The sequence below is a fragment of the Salarias fasciatus genome, chromosome 12 (assembly GCF_902148845.1).
Source record: "Salarias fasciatus chromosome 12, fSalaFa1.1, whole genome shotgun sequence".
Lineage (NCBI taxonomy): Eukaryota > Metazoa > Chordata > Actinopteri > Blenniiformes > Blenniidae > Salarias > Salarias fasciatus.
In genome coordinates this window covers 19,650,202-19,664,050 of record NC_043756.1, presented here as the reverse complement: position 1 = coordinate 19,664,050, position 13,849 = coordinate 19,650,202, and the positions used below count along the sequence as shown (strand labels likewise).

The 13,849-nt window shown below is 44.2% G+C and overlaps 2 protein-coding genes across 4 annotated transcripts; one reads left to right on the top strand and one right to left on the bottom strand.

The window, feature by feature from the left end:
* Positions 1-266: 266 nt before the first annotated feature.
* On the bottom strand, positions 267-6,612 carry LOC115398657 (putative aminopeptidase W07G4.4). Its single transcript, XM_030105538.1, has 16 exons — positions 6,535-6,612; positions 5,788-5,829; positions 5,592-5,682; positions 5,217-5,365; positions 5,037-5,145; positions 4,429-4,556; positions 4,237-4,336; positions 4,055-4,130; positions 3,846-3,931; positions 2,667-2,771; positions 2,376-2,451; positions 2,162-2,280; positions 2,001-2,084; positions 1,834-1,891; positions 754-935; positions 267-676 (listed from the first exon to the last, which is right to left on the bottom strand). The coding sequence occupies exons 1-16, from the start codon at positions 6,543-6,545 to the stop codon at positions 539-541; spliced, it is 1,554 nt and encodes a 517-aa protein (XP_029961398.1). The 5' UTR covers positions 6,546-6,612; the 3' UTR covers positions 267-538.
* Positions 6,613-7,034: 422 nt separating this feature from the next.
* On the top strand, positions 7,035-12,098 carry LOC115398663 (fumarylacetoacetate hydrolase domain-containing protein 2-like). 3 transcript variants are annotated; one of them, XM_030105557.1, is made up of 8 exons: positions 7,035-7,085; positions 8,305-8,570; positions 9,048-9,264; positions 9,927-9,986; positions 10,065-10,227; positions 10,477-10,585; positions 11,520-11,607; positions 11,797-12,098. In XM_030105557.1, the coding sequence occupies exons 2-8, from the start codon at positions 8,305-8,307 to the stop codon at positions 11,857-11,859; spliced, it is 966 nt and encodes a 321-aa protein (XP_029961417.1). In that variant the 5' UTR covers positions 7,035-7,085; the 3' UTR covers positions 11,860-12,098. The 3 variants fall into 3 exon arrangements, with proteins under 3 accessions (XP_029961417.1, XP_029961416.1, XP_029961419.1); XM_030105556.1 differs by lacking the exon at positions 7,035-7,085 and adding an exon at positions 7,086-7,202; XM_030105559.1 differs by lacking the exon at positions 7,035-7,085 and adding an exon at positions 7,221-7,290.
* The last annotated feature ends 1,751 nt before the right edge of the window (positions 12,099-13,849 follow it).

Sequence of the window (13,849 nt, the reverse complement as noted above, 5' to 3'; positions counted from 1 at the left end):
TAGTAAAACTTAGTCAACATCCACCTAACTTTCCTTTTTGCCCTTACTTTTTTTCCTCTGATTACCTTTGTAGACCACCTGTTTTTGTCAGTCTAGTTAATATTATTTGAGTCTTACTCCAAAAGTATTCAAGGCGGTTGAAATAACTGAGTAAGATTACTTGTAGCCCCCACCAGCTACTTATATGCAAGTCACATGACGGCTTTGATTGATCAACTTGCAACTTGGTCTCTACTCACACACACACACACACACACACATACACACAGACACCAATATAAAAGAATTGTATTTTCAAATGGCCATTTAATCCCCTGAGGCAGACTGATTTAGACAAAAGAGACTCAACTGTCTTGATTCAGATGTGAAAAAAAGTTAACAGTTCATAGAAAAGTGTAAGATGAGCAGTCCTACAGAGACACAGTATTGAAAAATGTTAGAAAAAAATTGCATTATGTGTTGTGGCAGGCATCTCATTAATTTTTTGGACGGTTATCAGCTTGAAGTGCAGAGGTTGTAGACGTTCAGTATGATCTGTTTAGAAGCCATCGAACAGGTTGTAGTTGGTTGCCATGGCGAGGATGGGGGCTCCTGTTGGGACACCAGGAAAAGGACCGCTGGAGCCGGCAATGTCGATGTGGGAGTACGGCAGAGGCGTGCCAGAATCCACACCGTGCTGCGGCGGAAAACAAAAGGTACTGATGAACCGCTGCACTTCATTCGGCACAATGACTTGTGGAGATGTGTGAGCACCTTGTCGAGCCCGGAGGTCATGATGAGGAAGGCTGCAGGGGTCTGATGTCCTCGAGGTGTGGCGGAGGACGGAAGGTTGTTGCACTGCAAAATGTCCTCATACTCAGACTTGCCCTTGTGGAACTCGTAGTCCTCGCGACGGATGGTGGACACCTCGAACACGTCGCCCAGCACCTCTCCGGCTGCACAAGAGACGGAAATGGCACGTTAGAAGAGAAAAACTCCTCATATGGTAGACAGCAGAAACAAAAGCAAAGTGGCCTGACAGTCCACAGAGAAGTTAGAATTCTCACCAGTCATTAAATCAAAATAAAAATCCAAAAACTTAAATGACGCTGCTCACTCTGGATTTCACCTGCTCAGCTTTGAAAACACGTATCATCAAAACCACTCCCCATTACAACAGCAACATCAGAGTCTCAACCATGATGCAACTTAAAGGCTGCTACAGAACACAGCGGTCTTATTCACTCAATGGATGTAAAAATGTTCAACTGTCAGCTAAATACAGATGCTGTTCAAAATCCCAGTCACTGACAGAGTGGCTCTTTATGTTTTTAAAACCACATTCATGAACATAACAGGAATACATTAATTAATTAGATCTTTTAGCAATGTGCTATTAGATATCAGACAATAAAGTCAGAATAAAAACACTGATGATCAGTAAATTCATCATCTAATTAACAGACGAAAGCAAATCTGTGTATAATTTCAATAAATTAACTGAGGACCACTTATTGAGGATTTCCCAAGTTGATGGTTTGTTTTTTTCTCCCTATATACTGATGTAGATAAATGGTTGCTTTGTTTCATCTGCAACAGCATTGAGTTTAAATTTACACAACAATCAATTTTCAGCAAATCATACAAAAGAAATTAAGAAGTAAAAACAAAAACAACACACTGATGTCATCTGATAATGTTTTAATCAAAACACTGATTTACATTAAACTCAGCTGTTGATGAAGGGATTCATTTGTGGTTTTTAAGACGAATAAAACCAAATCAATTAAGTAAATTGGACCTATAGTCTACAAGTAAACAGTTTTGCATTCAAATGTCTTTGTATTTTCTTACCTTTCTGCCACTGAGCAGCATTACCGCTGCGATGAGCCGGTCCGTTGTCCATGATGATCTAAGAGGACAAATCCCAGAGCGAGCTCAGTATAAACAGTGATTTCTGCAGTTCTAGGTGGTGTGTGTGTGTGTGTGTGTGCGTGTGTGTGTGTCTCTCTTATACTCACAGAGTAGTTGGGTCCCATGGCCCTGATGGCATGACCAGTCAGCGTGGCGATAGTGAACAGCTGAGGAGAAACCTCACGGACAGCCTGCAGAGACAAACGGTACAGTCTCACTGAAAGAGGAGGGGCATGGGGAGTGTGTGTGACGAAGAGCGGATTTTCACCTTCTCCTTCATCTCACAGAGCAGGTCCACCATGACCATACGTCCCTCAGCGTCGGTGTTTCCCACTCTCACTCTGCGGCCGGCGCGGGACACCACGAGTTCATCAGCCACGTAGCAATCTGAGTAAACACACACACACAATCACACAGATGACTGAGAGTAGGGTCAAAAACAATGATCACACTCTGAGGAGAAGGATTGGAAACACACTGACCTGCGCCCACACTGTTCCTCACCATGGCCATCGCACCCATGACCTTCAGATGTCTTGGTTTCAGTTTGGCCAAAATCTAAAGAGGGAGTGCGAGAGGAGGAGTTCAAACTTAAATATTTGGGGACAATTTACATTCAAGGAGCTTCAGAATAGATTAAAATTTTGTGGGCTTGAGAGAAGATGTCTTTGTTTCTAATCATCTTTTCACTGACTCGGCAGTTAAAGGAGCTGAGTCTTCAGTGCTGATAATGTATCACTGAAGTGTGGGGAGGAGGGTGGAGGTTTTCCCACCTGGAAGAATCCAGCCACAGCAGCAGCTCCACACTTGTCCCGGTGCATCCCGGCCATAATGCCCCCGGCCTTGATGTCTGCTCCGCCTGTGTCGTAGGTGATGCCCTGCAAACAAAACAACGGGCAGACTCGGCTGTTCAAGTAGCTCGCCACACACACAAAGGATGCACCCAAGTCTTTCTTATCCAGTCACAGTCAATATCAACTTCCACAGGAAGAGACCCAGCTCAGAGGACAGACACACACATACTGTACTCTCTAATATTGTCTAAATTTATCACCATTTACCTGAAAATAAAAAAGAGCATTTTTTCATCACAGTGACACCAGAGTCAATGATGTTACCTACTTAATCTCTATATTTACACATCCGTTTATGTATTTATTTTCTGAACTTGTCGATCACAGCCGACCCGGGGCAAACAGCAGGCACACACACATCCAGCTGGCTGCCAATTTACAGCCAACAGTTAACCAAACAAGCATGTTTGCGGAGCACGGCGGGAAACCCGTACAACCACTCATGCAAAGAATAAACAAAGAAGCTGAGCAAATCACACTGACAGGCGACACTGTACTTGTCAATGATGATTCTGACGTGTGTATACGACTGATTGGAAGAGGTTGAACATTCTGATTAAAGAGGAACTGAAACACAAAATAATACTTATGTAATATGGAACTGTTGACTATTGGAAGAAGTGTGTGGCATTGTTATCATAAGGAAGTTCATCTCTAAAGTCACACAAACATTTAAAATTTGAGGGTTTCTGCGTGTGTTCTGCCATATTTAATAGCACATCACTGGAGGAATAGTTTGAATATGGCTGCAGCGCCGTAATCTGCGAACCTCTGGCCTCCAGGCCGTATGCGGCCCTTGGAACAAATGAAGAAAATAAACCTCAGAGTCTGGCAAGTGAACTGATTGCTTTGTGGCGCCTCCTTGTGTTTGCAGGGGAGAACTGTGAATTCAATTCGACGATGGAAACTGACTTATATTTATTATCTAAATCTATTGATAACGTCTCCTCCTCTGAATTATTGCCACTGTTATCTCTCATTTTTTTCTGTATCCTCAACATTTGTGTCAATAACTGCTTCAAAGCAGACGCTGGAGCCGTCAGGGCGAAGACCTTAACCACCAGTGAAACCTGGTCTCATCTGCCATCTCTCACACACCTTTCCCACCAACATGAGGGTCTTCTGGATGGGACCCTCTCCACAGTACTGCAGCTTGATGACTCGAGCCTGATGGCGAGGAACACCTACAAGAAGAAAGTGTTACTGAGAGTGTTACTCACTGTAAAGCCGTTATAAAGTAAATCTGTGTCAAGGCCCGAGTTAATGATTGATAGAAAGACAAAAATCAAATAGTCAAGCTGTCTTACTGCTGGCACAGCGGTTGACTGCGGCCAGACATGGATACTCTTTCTCCAAGGTCTTCAGGTCACTCACCACTTCCACCTGGGAGGGAATAAAAACAGATTTATTTTCAACTAAAATGCTACAGCAACAAAAAACAGAGAAACCAACTACCATGGACAGAGCGTCATAATGTGCGTTCTGTTACCGTCACAGGGCTGTCCCTGAACAGCTCCTGAACATAATCAGCCACGCGAGGCGCAGCCATCCGCTCAGGGTCGGAGCCGCCGATGTCCCGGTACGCCAGTCTGCGGAGCACCAACAAGCTCAGAGGGTGGCTGGGCGAACAACACAAACCCAGAACTCCAGCCAGGGAACACGGTGAACGTATCTGACCCACCGGCCACTCTCCAGAGCGTTCGCCAGCTCCACCAGCTTCGCTCCCTCAGCCTCCTGCACTGTCCACAGGCCCAGAACACACGCCTTGAAGTCGTTGGGTTTCACGTTCCCTTCTCTCACTTCAATGGGCTTTTGGAGGAAAAGAAAAAATGAGGAACAGAGTTTTAATGTTTGTGAGTAACAGTGCGTCCATTAGAGGCATGTGAGAGACAGATTTGAGAAAGAAATACTTGGATTATCCAGATTTTTGTATGTAATATGGATAAAAATGTAAAAAAAAAAAGTCCTTCAACAAAGAACCTTTTGTCACTCTTAAAATCTCTCTGAAAGTATACAACTGTTGTAAAATGTGTTTCACAGTTAGTCTGTGGAGATCAGGTCACAGTTTTTAGATCTACTTTCACTCGGATCATCCAGGATATTGGCAGTATATTAGTCTCTATGAGCGGTGTGTGATCTGTTGCTGTTCTGCACAACCGCATGGCGTGTATCAGCAAGACAGAAAATAATCCATATCATGATAGACAGCCACCAGCAGGACCCCAGTTATCGTTATATTCTGTGGCCACATGGCCAAAAGCATTTATTTTTCCATGTTGGCGTCCTCACCATGTAGAGAGCATGCAGGGCTCCGAGCGCAGCAACCAGTGTGTTGCTGTTGTAGTCCTTGTGCGGAGGGCACACCAGCAGGGGGCGCTTCATGCCGGCTTTCAAAGCCCTGAAATAAGAAATGAGTGAGGCTAAAGCAAGAAGGAAAGGATGCAAATCAGTAAGCGAACATCAGCTGACCGCTTGATGCCCTTCTCCGCTGCATCGCTGAAACGACGGACGTCGTCGTAGTCACGGTTTACTGGGCCGGTGGAGGCAAACACCAGCCGGTTGCCAGGGAGACCGGGGACCTTGAGGACCACCACTTCCTCCCCGAGACCACTGTCCACCTACAATTAATGTAGAAGCACAGAAGAAAAACAGATTTCATGCTACATCACCATCTGGTATGGCCGTCAGGTTCTCATCCTGACAGTCACTGCTTGTTCCAGGATGAAGGCTTCAGGTCGTCTCACAACGTTCACCACAAAGGATGTAACACTGATCTCTAACGTCTGAGTGTGATCAGTGCACGACAGAGACAAATCAAGCTGAGAAGGGTAAATAGACACGTACAGAGCTGTAGTCCTGCAGCGGGGCTTTCAGGAACTCCAGCTCCGGGGGCAAGGTGTCATGGCTCTGGGTCACCAGGACGACGCCATCGAAACTGGAGAGACAGCAAAAAAAAACCATCAGGTCACACTGCAGTGGCTTTTAAAAATAATATGTCAGTAAACTGACACAGAAGCACAGTGTTTATGCTGACACTCACTTTTGGTTCCTTATGTCGGTGGTGCACTCGATGGGCTGGACACTGCACAAAAACACACTGCAAGTCAGCACTTCCTCACAAGGTTCAGTCAGGATATCGTCGAGTGACGCAACAACACTCCTCAGTGAGAGATAAAAGAGTGGGTCAAAGTGTCAAGAAATTCAGACCTTTGAGATCAAACGCATGGAGGAAACCTTCAGACTTCATCATGCTCTGTTTGTTGGCAGAAGATGAGGTGGAACCAGAAAAACTCCTTCATCTTTACCACCCCTACACTCAGATTACATTTTTCTAATGACTATTTCAAGAGTTACCTGGAAAGACCGGTTTCAGGGCTTTTAGCCCCATGTAACACAAAGAGAACAGTGATAATGAAAATGAAATCGAAGCAAACACATACAATAAAGAAAAAAAAATGCTGCATGCCCTCCTTAAATGGAAACTGATGCCAGACATGTACAAAACATCAAGACGCAACAAGCAGGATCACATTTCCTCTTTCGGATATTAAGTAACATATTCAGTGCGTCGATTTAAAAAAAAATCATCCATAAAGTCAAATATCCTGGAGGACTGAATGCATTTATGCATTTCAGGAGATGTGTGAGCAGCAGAGGATTAAACAAAGCAGACGAAGCTGCACGGATCGTCTGTCATTTCCTGTATACATGAGGTGCAATGTAAAAACTGAGCTGAAATAACGGCGATTTTAAATAAAAAAGAGATTTAAATGGCAGTGGACCTCACCTGGTGCACATTTTGTCCTGCTGCTCTGCTGTCTTCAGGAGAAAGAGGCAGCTGACCTCCCCGCGCGGTCACATGACCCGTCCACTGACTGCCGTGCTGCCTTCACGGACACAGTCAGCTCGGAAACGCGACACTCCAGCATTAAACTGTGCTGTTGTGTCACAATAATCACGGCAAAATCTAGAATGATTAGGTTCCTGTATCTAAAAATGACATAGAATTATGTGACGTGACTTTTTTTTGGTTATTTTGATGGGGAAATGGAAAGACTCGCCAATTATTTGCAATATGGGTTAGCGCTTGAACGTCACAGAGGAGGATGGGAATTGTAGTTTCCAGAGCAGCTTCAGCTAATCTGAAAAAGATAAAAACAGCGTAAAAATCATTTCTTTTCAAACACTGCACTTAATATTTCCTGCAATAAGCCTGTCGGCTACTCTTGGCTTGTAATCTAGTTCTTTATTTTTTGACGCGCATGAATCGACACGCTGCAAACAGCGACCGGAAGTAGATGTCCTTGTCGTCTTGTGTGCAGAGCTGAAAGCAGAGAGGTGAGAAACGACGGGCGAGGGAGTAGTTGTGAGGGTTCAAAGGGCAATAAGAAGCTGCAGGGTTTAGAGCTGCTCTGGTGTTGTCAGTGTGTTTTGCACAGGACAGATCTCCAGCAGGTAGGCAGCAGCTGCACCAGCCTCCATGCTGACCGATTTACAACCCTGGTATATTATCAAGCCACAGGTTAACCTGGTGAGGTGACTGGTAAGGTGTTGCAGTGTTTACAAGCCTCTTCTCAACAAACTTGTTTGAGCTGAGGCAACATTTCTCTCAATTCAGAGATTTCACCGAGTAATAGTTGAAAAAAGGGATTTAACTCATGCCATGTCTTCACAGCAGTGTCCCTCATTCAGGGATGTCAACTTGTCCAAGTAATGGAACTATTTCTGTTAATGCAATGTCTTACCTCGAGTAGCAACAACATAAGGACAGACTGCTTGGGAAAAGAAACTTTTTCTGTTAAATATCTACAAAGTGAGGATGTTAGTTTGGTGTGGACTATGATCCTCTTGTGGACTGTCATATTGTTTTTGTCTTTTGATTTGTCTGTTATGTTTCATGCTGTGTGTTGCTGGATACCTGAATTTTCTTTAGGGATTAATAAAGTACTTTAACTTTAACTTTAATCTTCACTTGTGACAGAACTGGGTTTACAGATTTATATCCTCGTAAGTTTGTACATTTCAGATGATTTCTGGATATTTTATGAGGGTTGTGTTTTTAGACATATTGCAAAATAAGGCAACTGTGATGAAATTGTGATCAGTCAGGAACATAAAAAGACTAAACATGCCAAATTGGCAGTACAGAGAGATCCAGCTGTGTAATTTTTAACAGATGAGAAGAAACAGATTGGCAAATGAGATTTTTGTTGAAAAGTGTGCTCATTCTGCAGGAGAGAACATGGAGAGGCATCAGTGGATCATGTAATCCCTCAGTACTGACCCCAGAAGCACAGACACCCAGAGTAAACATTGCATGAAAGCAAACATGCACAGAACTGGAAGTCTGCAGGGATTCAGACACTGGAGATATCGGCTCCCTCCCTCCCCCGACACACTCATTTGATCAGTCTGATTTCTTTCCATATTTCAAACAATGTCAGCTGGGGAAAATAATGCTTTGAACCACTGGTTTATTGATACATTCAGGAAATAAACTTAATATCCGGCTTCCAGTTCCTCTCACCTGTTCATTTCTTTTTTCCTACTCATACAGATGAGGCTTCCTCTTCGCTCCTTCTGCATCTTCAGGAATTTAATCTCTCGGAGACAAACGGCGGGCGCACACAGGCGAGGTCTGAGCGGTGCAGCCATGCGTCTGGTGCAGTTTCGCCGCCATGGGGACAGCGAGAGTGTCAGAGTGGGAGTGGAGCTGGGCGAGGGGCTCAACGTGGTGGATCTGAAGGCGTTCGACCCCTCGGCTCCCTCCTCAGTGAAGGAGCTGCTGGAGCTGGGAGATAAGGGTCTGGAATGTGCACGGAGGTATCGGAGGCTTTTCTGACAGAAACGCGGACTGTGATGGAACAGTGTTCACGCTCACCTGTCAACATCCTCCTCAGCCACACTTCTGCTGAAACCACCATCTTACTCGTCTTCACCATTAAATTTATAAACTACCTTGAGTTTCATCAACAAGCCGAGTCATACACCCCGTTTTTCAAATTATCAGTTTTGCAAATACCGTAATTCTGTGGAATTATCTTCTCAGTTGTTGACATTTATGACTCAGCAGCAGCATATTCCTGTTCATCTTCAGAAATCATGCAGGGAGTCAAGCACTCCTATTGCGAGTTCAACGGCTTGTTTTTAAACTGTCATCTCCCTAAACTAACAAAACATTTGGAAACATTTTTTAAAAAGGTTTTGCTCCCACTTCCCCTTCATGCTTTGAAAGCTTTCATCCTACCCAACGCCACCATTCGCTTCACCTGTGCTGCTCTCTCTCTCTCTCTCTCTCAGAGCCTTGGCGTCGGGACAGTGTGTGGTGAACCGAGCAGAAATCCATCTGCTGCCTCCCGTGTTGGCCCCGGAGAAGGTGGTGTGTGTTGGTATGAACTACCGGGACCACTGCCTGGAGCAGAACGCTCCGATTCCGAAAGAACCCATCATATTCAACAAGTTCCCCAGCGCCATCACAGGACCGTATGACGACATCTGTCTGCCGTCAGAGAGCCAAGTGAGAACCAGCTCTGCTCAAACAGCTTAACGGAGAGGCCTGGAGCGCTGAACCCAAACCAGTAATCTCAAAATAAATACATCTTTAAATAGAAGTGAAGACTTAAAGTTCCTGCTGTCAGGTCCTTATTTGCATTCAAACAAGGACAACATGCAAAAACTCATGTTAGTGAAAAAAAAAAGGAGCAAAAGGAGAGCAGATGAAACAAGTAGTGTGAGTTTTCACCATCCATCTTCTGCATCATTTCATCCACTTTGGGTTTCATGGAGGCTGGAGTCGATCCCAGCTCCAGCCTGGACAGGTCACCGGTCCATCACAGCACAAAAACAGAGGCAGACGTTCACATCGCAGCCATGGACAATTTCACTCCTCTGGACTGGAAACAGGATTCTCTCTGCGAGGCGCTAACCACCGCCTCACCGTGCAGCCTGTATTTGAAGTCAGCGTGACACAAAAAGTAATGCATCTTAGTTCTGAGAGATCTCCTCCAGACTTCTCAGTGCAGGACAATAACGACCACCAGCAGCCCGCGACATTTTTTTATGTGAATGCACGTGGCCTGGTTTTCATTTTGTGAACAAAGCTTGGTGAAAATGACAGTGGTTTAGAGTCCAGGTTCCCGTCCTGATGCTGTTCTGGCTTCATCTTTTGTGTGACCGAAGGAGGTGGACTGGGAGGTGGAGCTGGCCTTTGTGATTGGACGCAGAGGAAAACACATTAAGGTCGGTGCACGGCATCACCTGCCACGACGCGGCGTCTCTTGTTCGGCTCTTCATTTTTCCATTCATTTTATCATGCAGGAGGAGGACGCTCTTTCCTACGTGGCCGGGTTCACCGTGGCCAATGACGTCAGCGCGCGTGACTGGCAGATGAAGCGCAACGGGAAGCAGTGGCTTCTGGGAAAAACGTTTGACAGCTTCTGTCCTCTGGGCCCTGCCTTGGTAACCAGCGACGCCGTGAAAGGTGAGACGGAGAGCGCCGGCAGCCATGTCGAGACAGAGAAAGATCCGTGATTTTGACATCCGTGACACTTCAATGTTTTAGCTCAGAAAAGTTTATTCACTTCTTTTTGGAAGTTAGCCATGTGAATACCTGTGGTGGCTTTCAGAAGACGCTCTGAGGTTTTTGTCTTTATTCTTTAATGTTATTAGGTTGTAGTAGGTTTAAAGCCTCACATCAGCTGCCGTGTTACATGTTTCATTTGTTTTCCAGATCCTCACAACCTGGACATACGATGTGTGGTTAACGGAGACACCGTCCAGAGCAGCAACACCAGTCAGATGATCTTTAAGACCGCCGCGCTGGTGGCATGGGTGTCAAAGTGAGTCCAGTCACTGCTTATTCCCTGTACAGACAATGTGTGTGTCGGAGAACCTCCCAGAGACAGTGTGGGGTTGAGCCCACATTTGCATAAAACCCCCAGAACTTTGTTCCTTTGCAGTAACTTGAGCTGACAGCGCAGAGTTTCTATTTAAGAAATTATGCAAATGAAGTCATGTGAGAAGAACTCACAGAAAGTAACACAGTGAACAAATCACCTCAGCGTCTCACACTTGCTGCTGAAATTACGTGTCAGTGAAGATTACTCCTCCAGCAGGTGTAGCCTTGAGCCTCTCAGCCTGCTGACCAAGAGGAGCTTCTCCACTTCAGATATTTTGTTTATGACGATTCAGGCTTCCCCTCAGTATCCGTATAGCTGCTGATTACATCCGTGTTGTTCTTTAATGGTGGCAACCCAGACCATGTTTTTACTCCATCTTCTATCTTTTGGGTCAATAAAGAGACACATTAACCCGAAGGTAGAAACACTCAGAGTCATCGAGACAATACGCCTTGCTGTGGCTGAATGACGATGTCATACATCGAGTGTTGTTTACAGATGGCCTTTGGAAAGCAGAAAATGCGTGACAGCCAAACAAACGTTGGACTCATCCACATTCCCAGTTGGCATCTGAACAAACATTTTCTCCTGTTAACAATTCAAGCTCATCTAGATTCTTAGCGTGGAAGATAAGTTTATGAAGTCTCCATCTCATGGTGTAACAGTTCATTTATGTCTGAAACGGCTGAATTTTTATCTTAGTATATATGTCTGCATGTCTGCAGGAGGATGAATGTACAATTTCAACAAGATAATTTCACATCATTTTTTCCTCTTTGTGTGACATCAAAAAGGAAAGTCTCGGCCGACCCAGGTCGAGTTGATTGTTGTGCTTGTTCCTACTGCTCCTCACGGTTTTTTGGTTTCCTGTCAGGTTCGTGACATTAACTCCAGGAGACGTCTTCCTGACAGGCACTCCTCCGGGCGTGGGCGTATTCAAAAAGCCACCCGTCTTCCTCAAGGTGATTTCATGCATCACTCTGACTAAAGTTTAAACATAGCGCTGCGAGTGCACATACGCCTGTTGATTTCCTTTTGCCTTATCCAGAGTTAAAGGCAGAGCTGACAGAAGTGCTTTGTGTTTGAATGGAAGTTAAAGGGTGATGTAAATGTAGACTTTAATGAAGTGCAAATCTGTGTTTTCCTTTCAGAAAGGAGACGTTGTGGAGTGCCAGATAGACCAATTAGGCTCTATAATCAACAGAGTGGTCTAAACTGAGCGATCCACGAAGAAACATCAGCTATTAAATGAACTTCTCTGATTGGCTTCACTGCTTCCTGTGTTCATGAAAATCACTTTTTCTGGTGGCAGAATGTGCAAAAGCAGCAGGAAATATGTAAAGATGGATGTATAGTTCTTCAATGATTGTGAAGAAGAAAAAAAAAAGTGGCTGTGTTCACTAGAAGAGACTGTAATTATGTGACTCACGGTCGTCACCAGCTATAAAAACAACATCCATCAGCAGCCACCCACCCGGCGACGCCGCAGCAATCACCAACCTCCTGACTTCTAACAAGAAGAATATTTCTAATTATATTAAACATTCAGGTTGATACAATGTACAGTACTGTTGGAAATATGTTTGATTATCATTGCTAAATGCTTTCATTGTTCAGTGTTGTATTGAAAACTGCACAGGAAATTGGAAGTAAACACAGCGAGAGGAGCACAGTGGATGAACTGCGTTCTTACCTACGCTGACATGCATCTCTTTTCCAATGCATCTGTTGCATTGTTTTCACTCAAACAGGATGTTTGAAACCAATCATTTCCCAAGAAACACTTGTAAGCCCCACCCTGTGTGTCTAAATAAAAGCTGGGAGAAAAACCTGCTCACACAGGGAAAAGAGGCGAGTTCTCATGAGCAAACAGTTTTTTTCTCTTATTGCAAGAAATTTTGACTCTGCCTGAAACATTCTGTGTCTGTGTCCTAATTTTCTTTAACTATTTAAGAGAAAGAAATTAAAATATGCTGCATGCACATCGTTTCTTATGTTACCTGGGAGAAAACTCTCAATAACTTATGGACTCATAGACTTGCTTCTTTTTTTGTTGTTGTCGGAATCACAACTGACTCAAAAGGAATCAATTTTTTTTTTCCTATCGATGGACTAAATGTACCTGTTTGCGTTTAGCAGCCTTGTGATGAAGTGAACCTGATAATTAGGTTTGACCTCTGAGTCACTTCCAATTTATGAAATCCTCAGACTGAAAAAGAGGCAGGTGAACGCTGCACATTATGGAGCCCAGAGCAGCTCACATTCATCCCTCAATAGATGCTGTCTCTGGAGTATTTTGTGGTTGTTAGCCTCGCTAAAGGGAACTCACTATAACCTCACTATACCCCAACTAAAACGGCAACTCGTGCCACTCGGAAGTCCCATGTCTTTTTTTTTTTTCCTCTGAAGAACGATGAATGTCCTCGAGGTACAAAGAGAGCAGAAAAACAGTGGTGATTACATGTAAAGGCGTTACGTAATCAGGATACAAAAAAATGTAACTGTAATCCATTATAGTACATAAAAAATGTGTAATCTTGTTACTGGTATATCTGAAAAAAAAAACATGCATTACCGAGCAGGATTACTTTGAAAATCAGATGGAATTTACCAGAATAGGGTGTTCCTAATGACGTCATCAGTTACTGAGCAGCAAATTCGGGCGCCGTGTTGGAGGACACAGAGAGTTGTAAACATGTAAAGACGATGGCAGATTATTGTGGACTTTTGAGTGAAAAAGACAGAATTCGATATCGCGAAAATGCAAGGGGATTGAATATGTTGATCCGTACTTGATCGCATGCACAGAATTTAGCCGTAATGAGGAGAAATGGCCTGACATCAGCTACTTTGACATTAATTACCTGGTCTACTTGCCAAACCCTCTGTACACCACTGAGGACATGAAAGTGTACAAGGGCCTGGATGCTCACAATATGTTTGTGTCTCTCTGGGTCAGACACGTGGAAGTCGCAGAAATCAAGGACATTATGTGATAAGAGGAAGGGTAAGTGTTGACTGTTGTGGTGTGGGTGTGCGCGGCAGGGTGTCAGTGTAGACATTTACTTTAGGGGTCCCCTTGGTGTTGCTGCTCTCAAATGTCAGTTGCTCTGATTCAAAATTATTTCTAAAACAGCACTAACCCTGAGTAATAGTGAATCCTAACTCTAGCACCACAAAAATATTCTATAATTTTAGACGGTA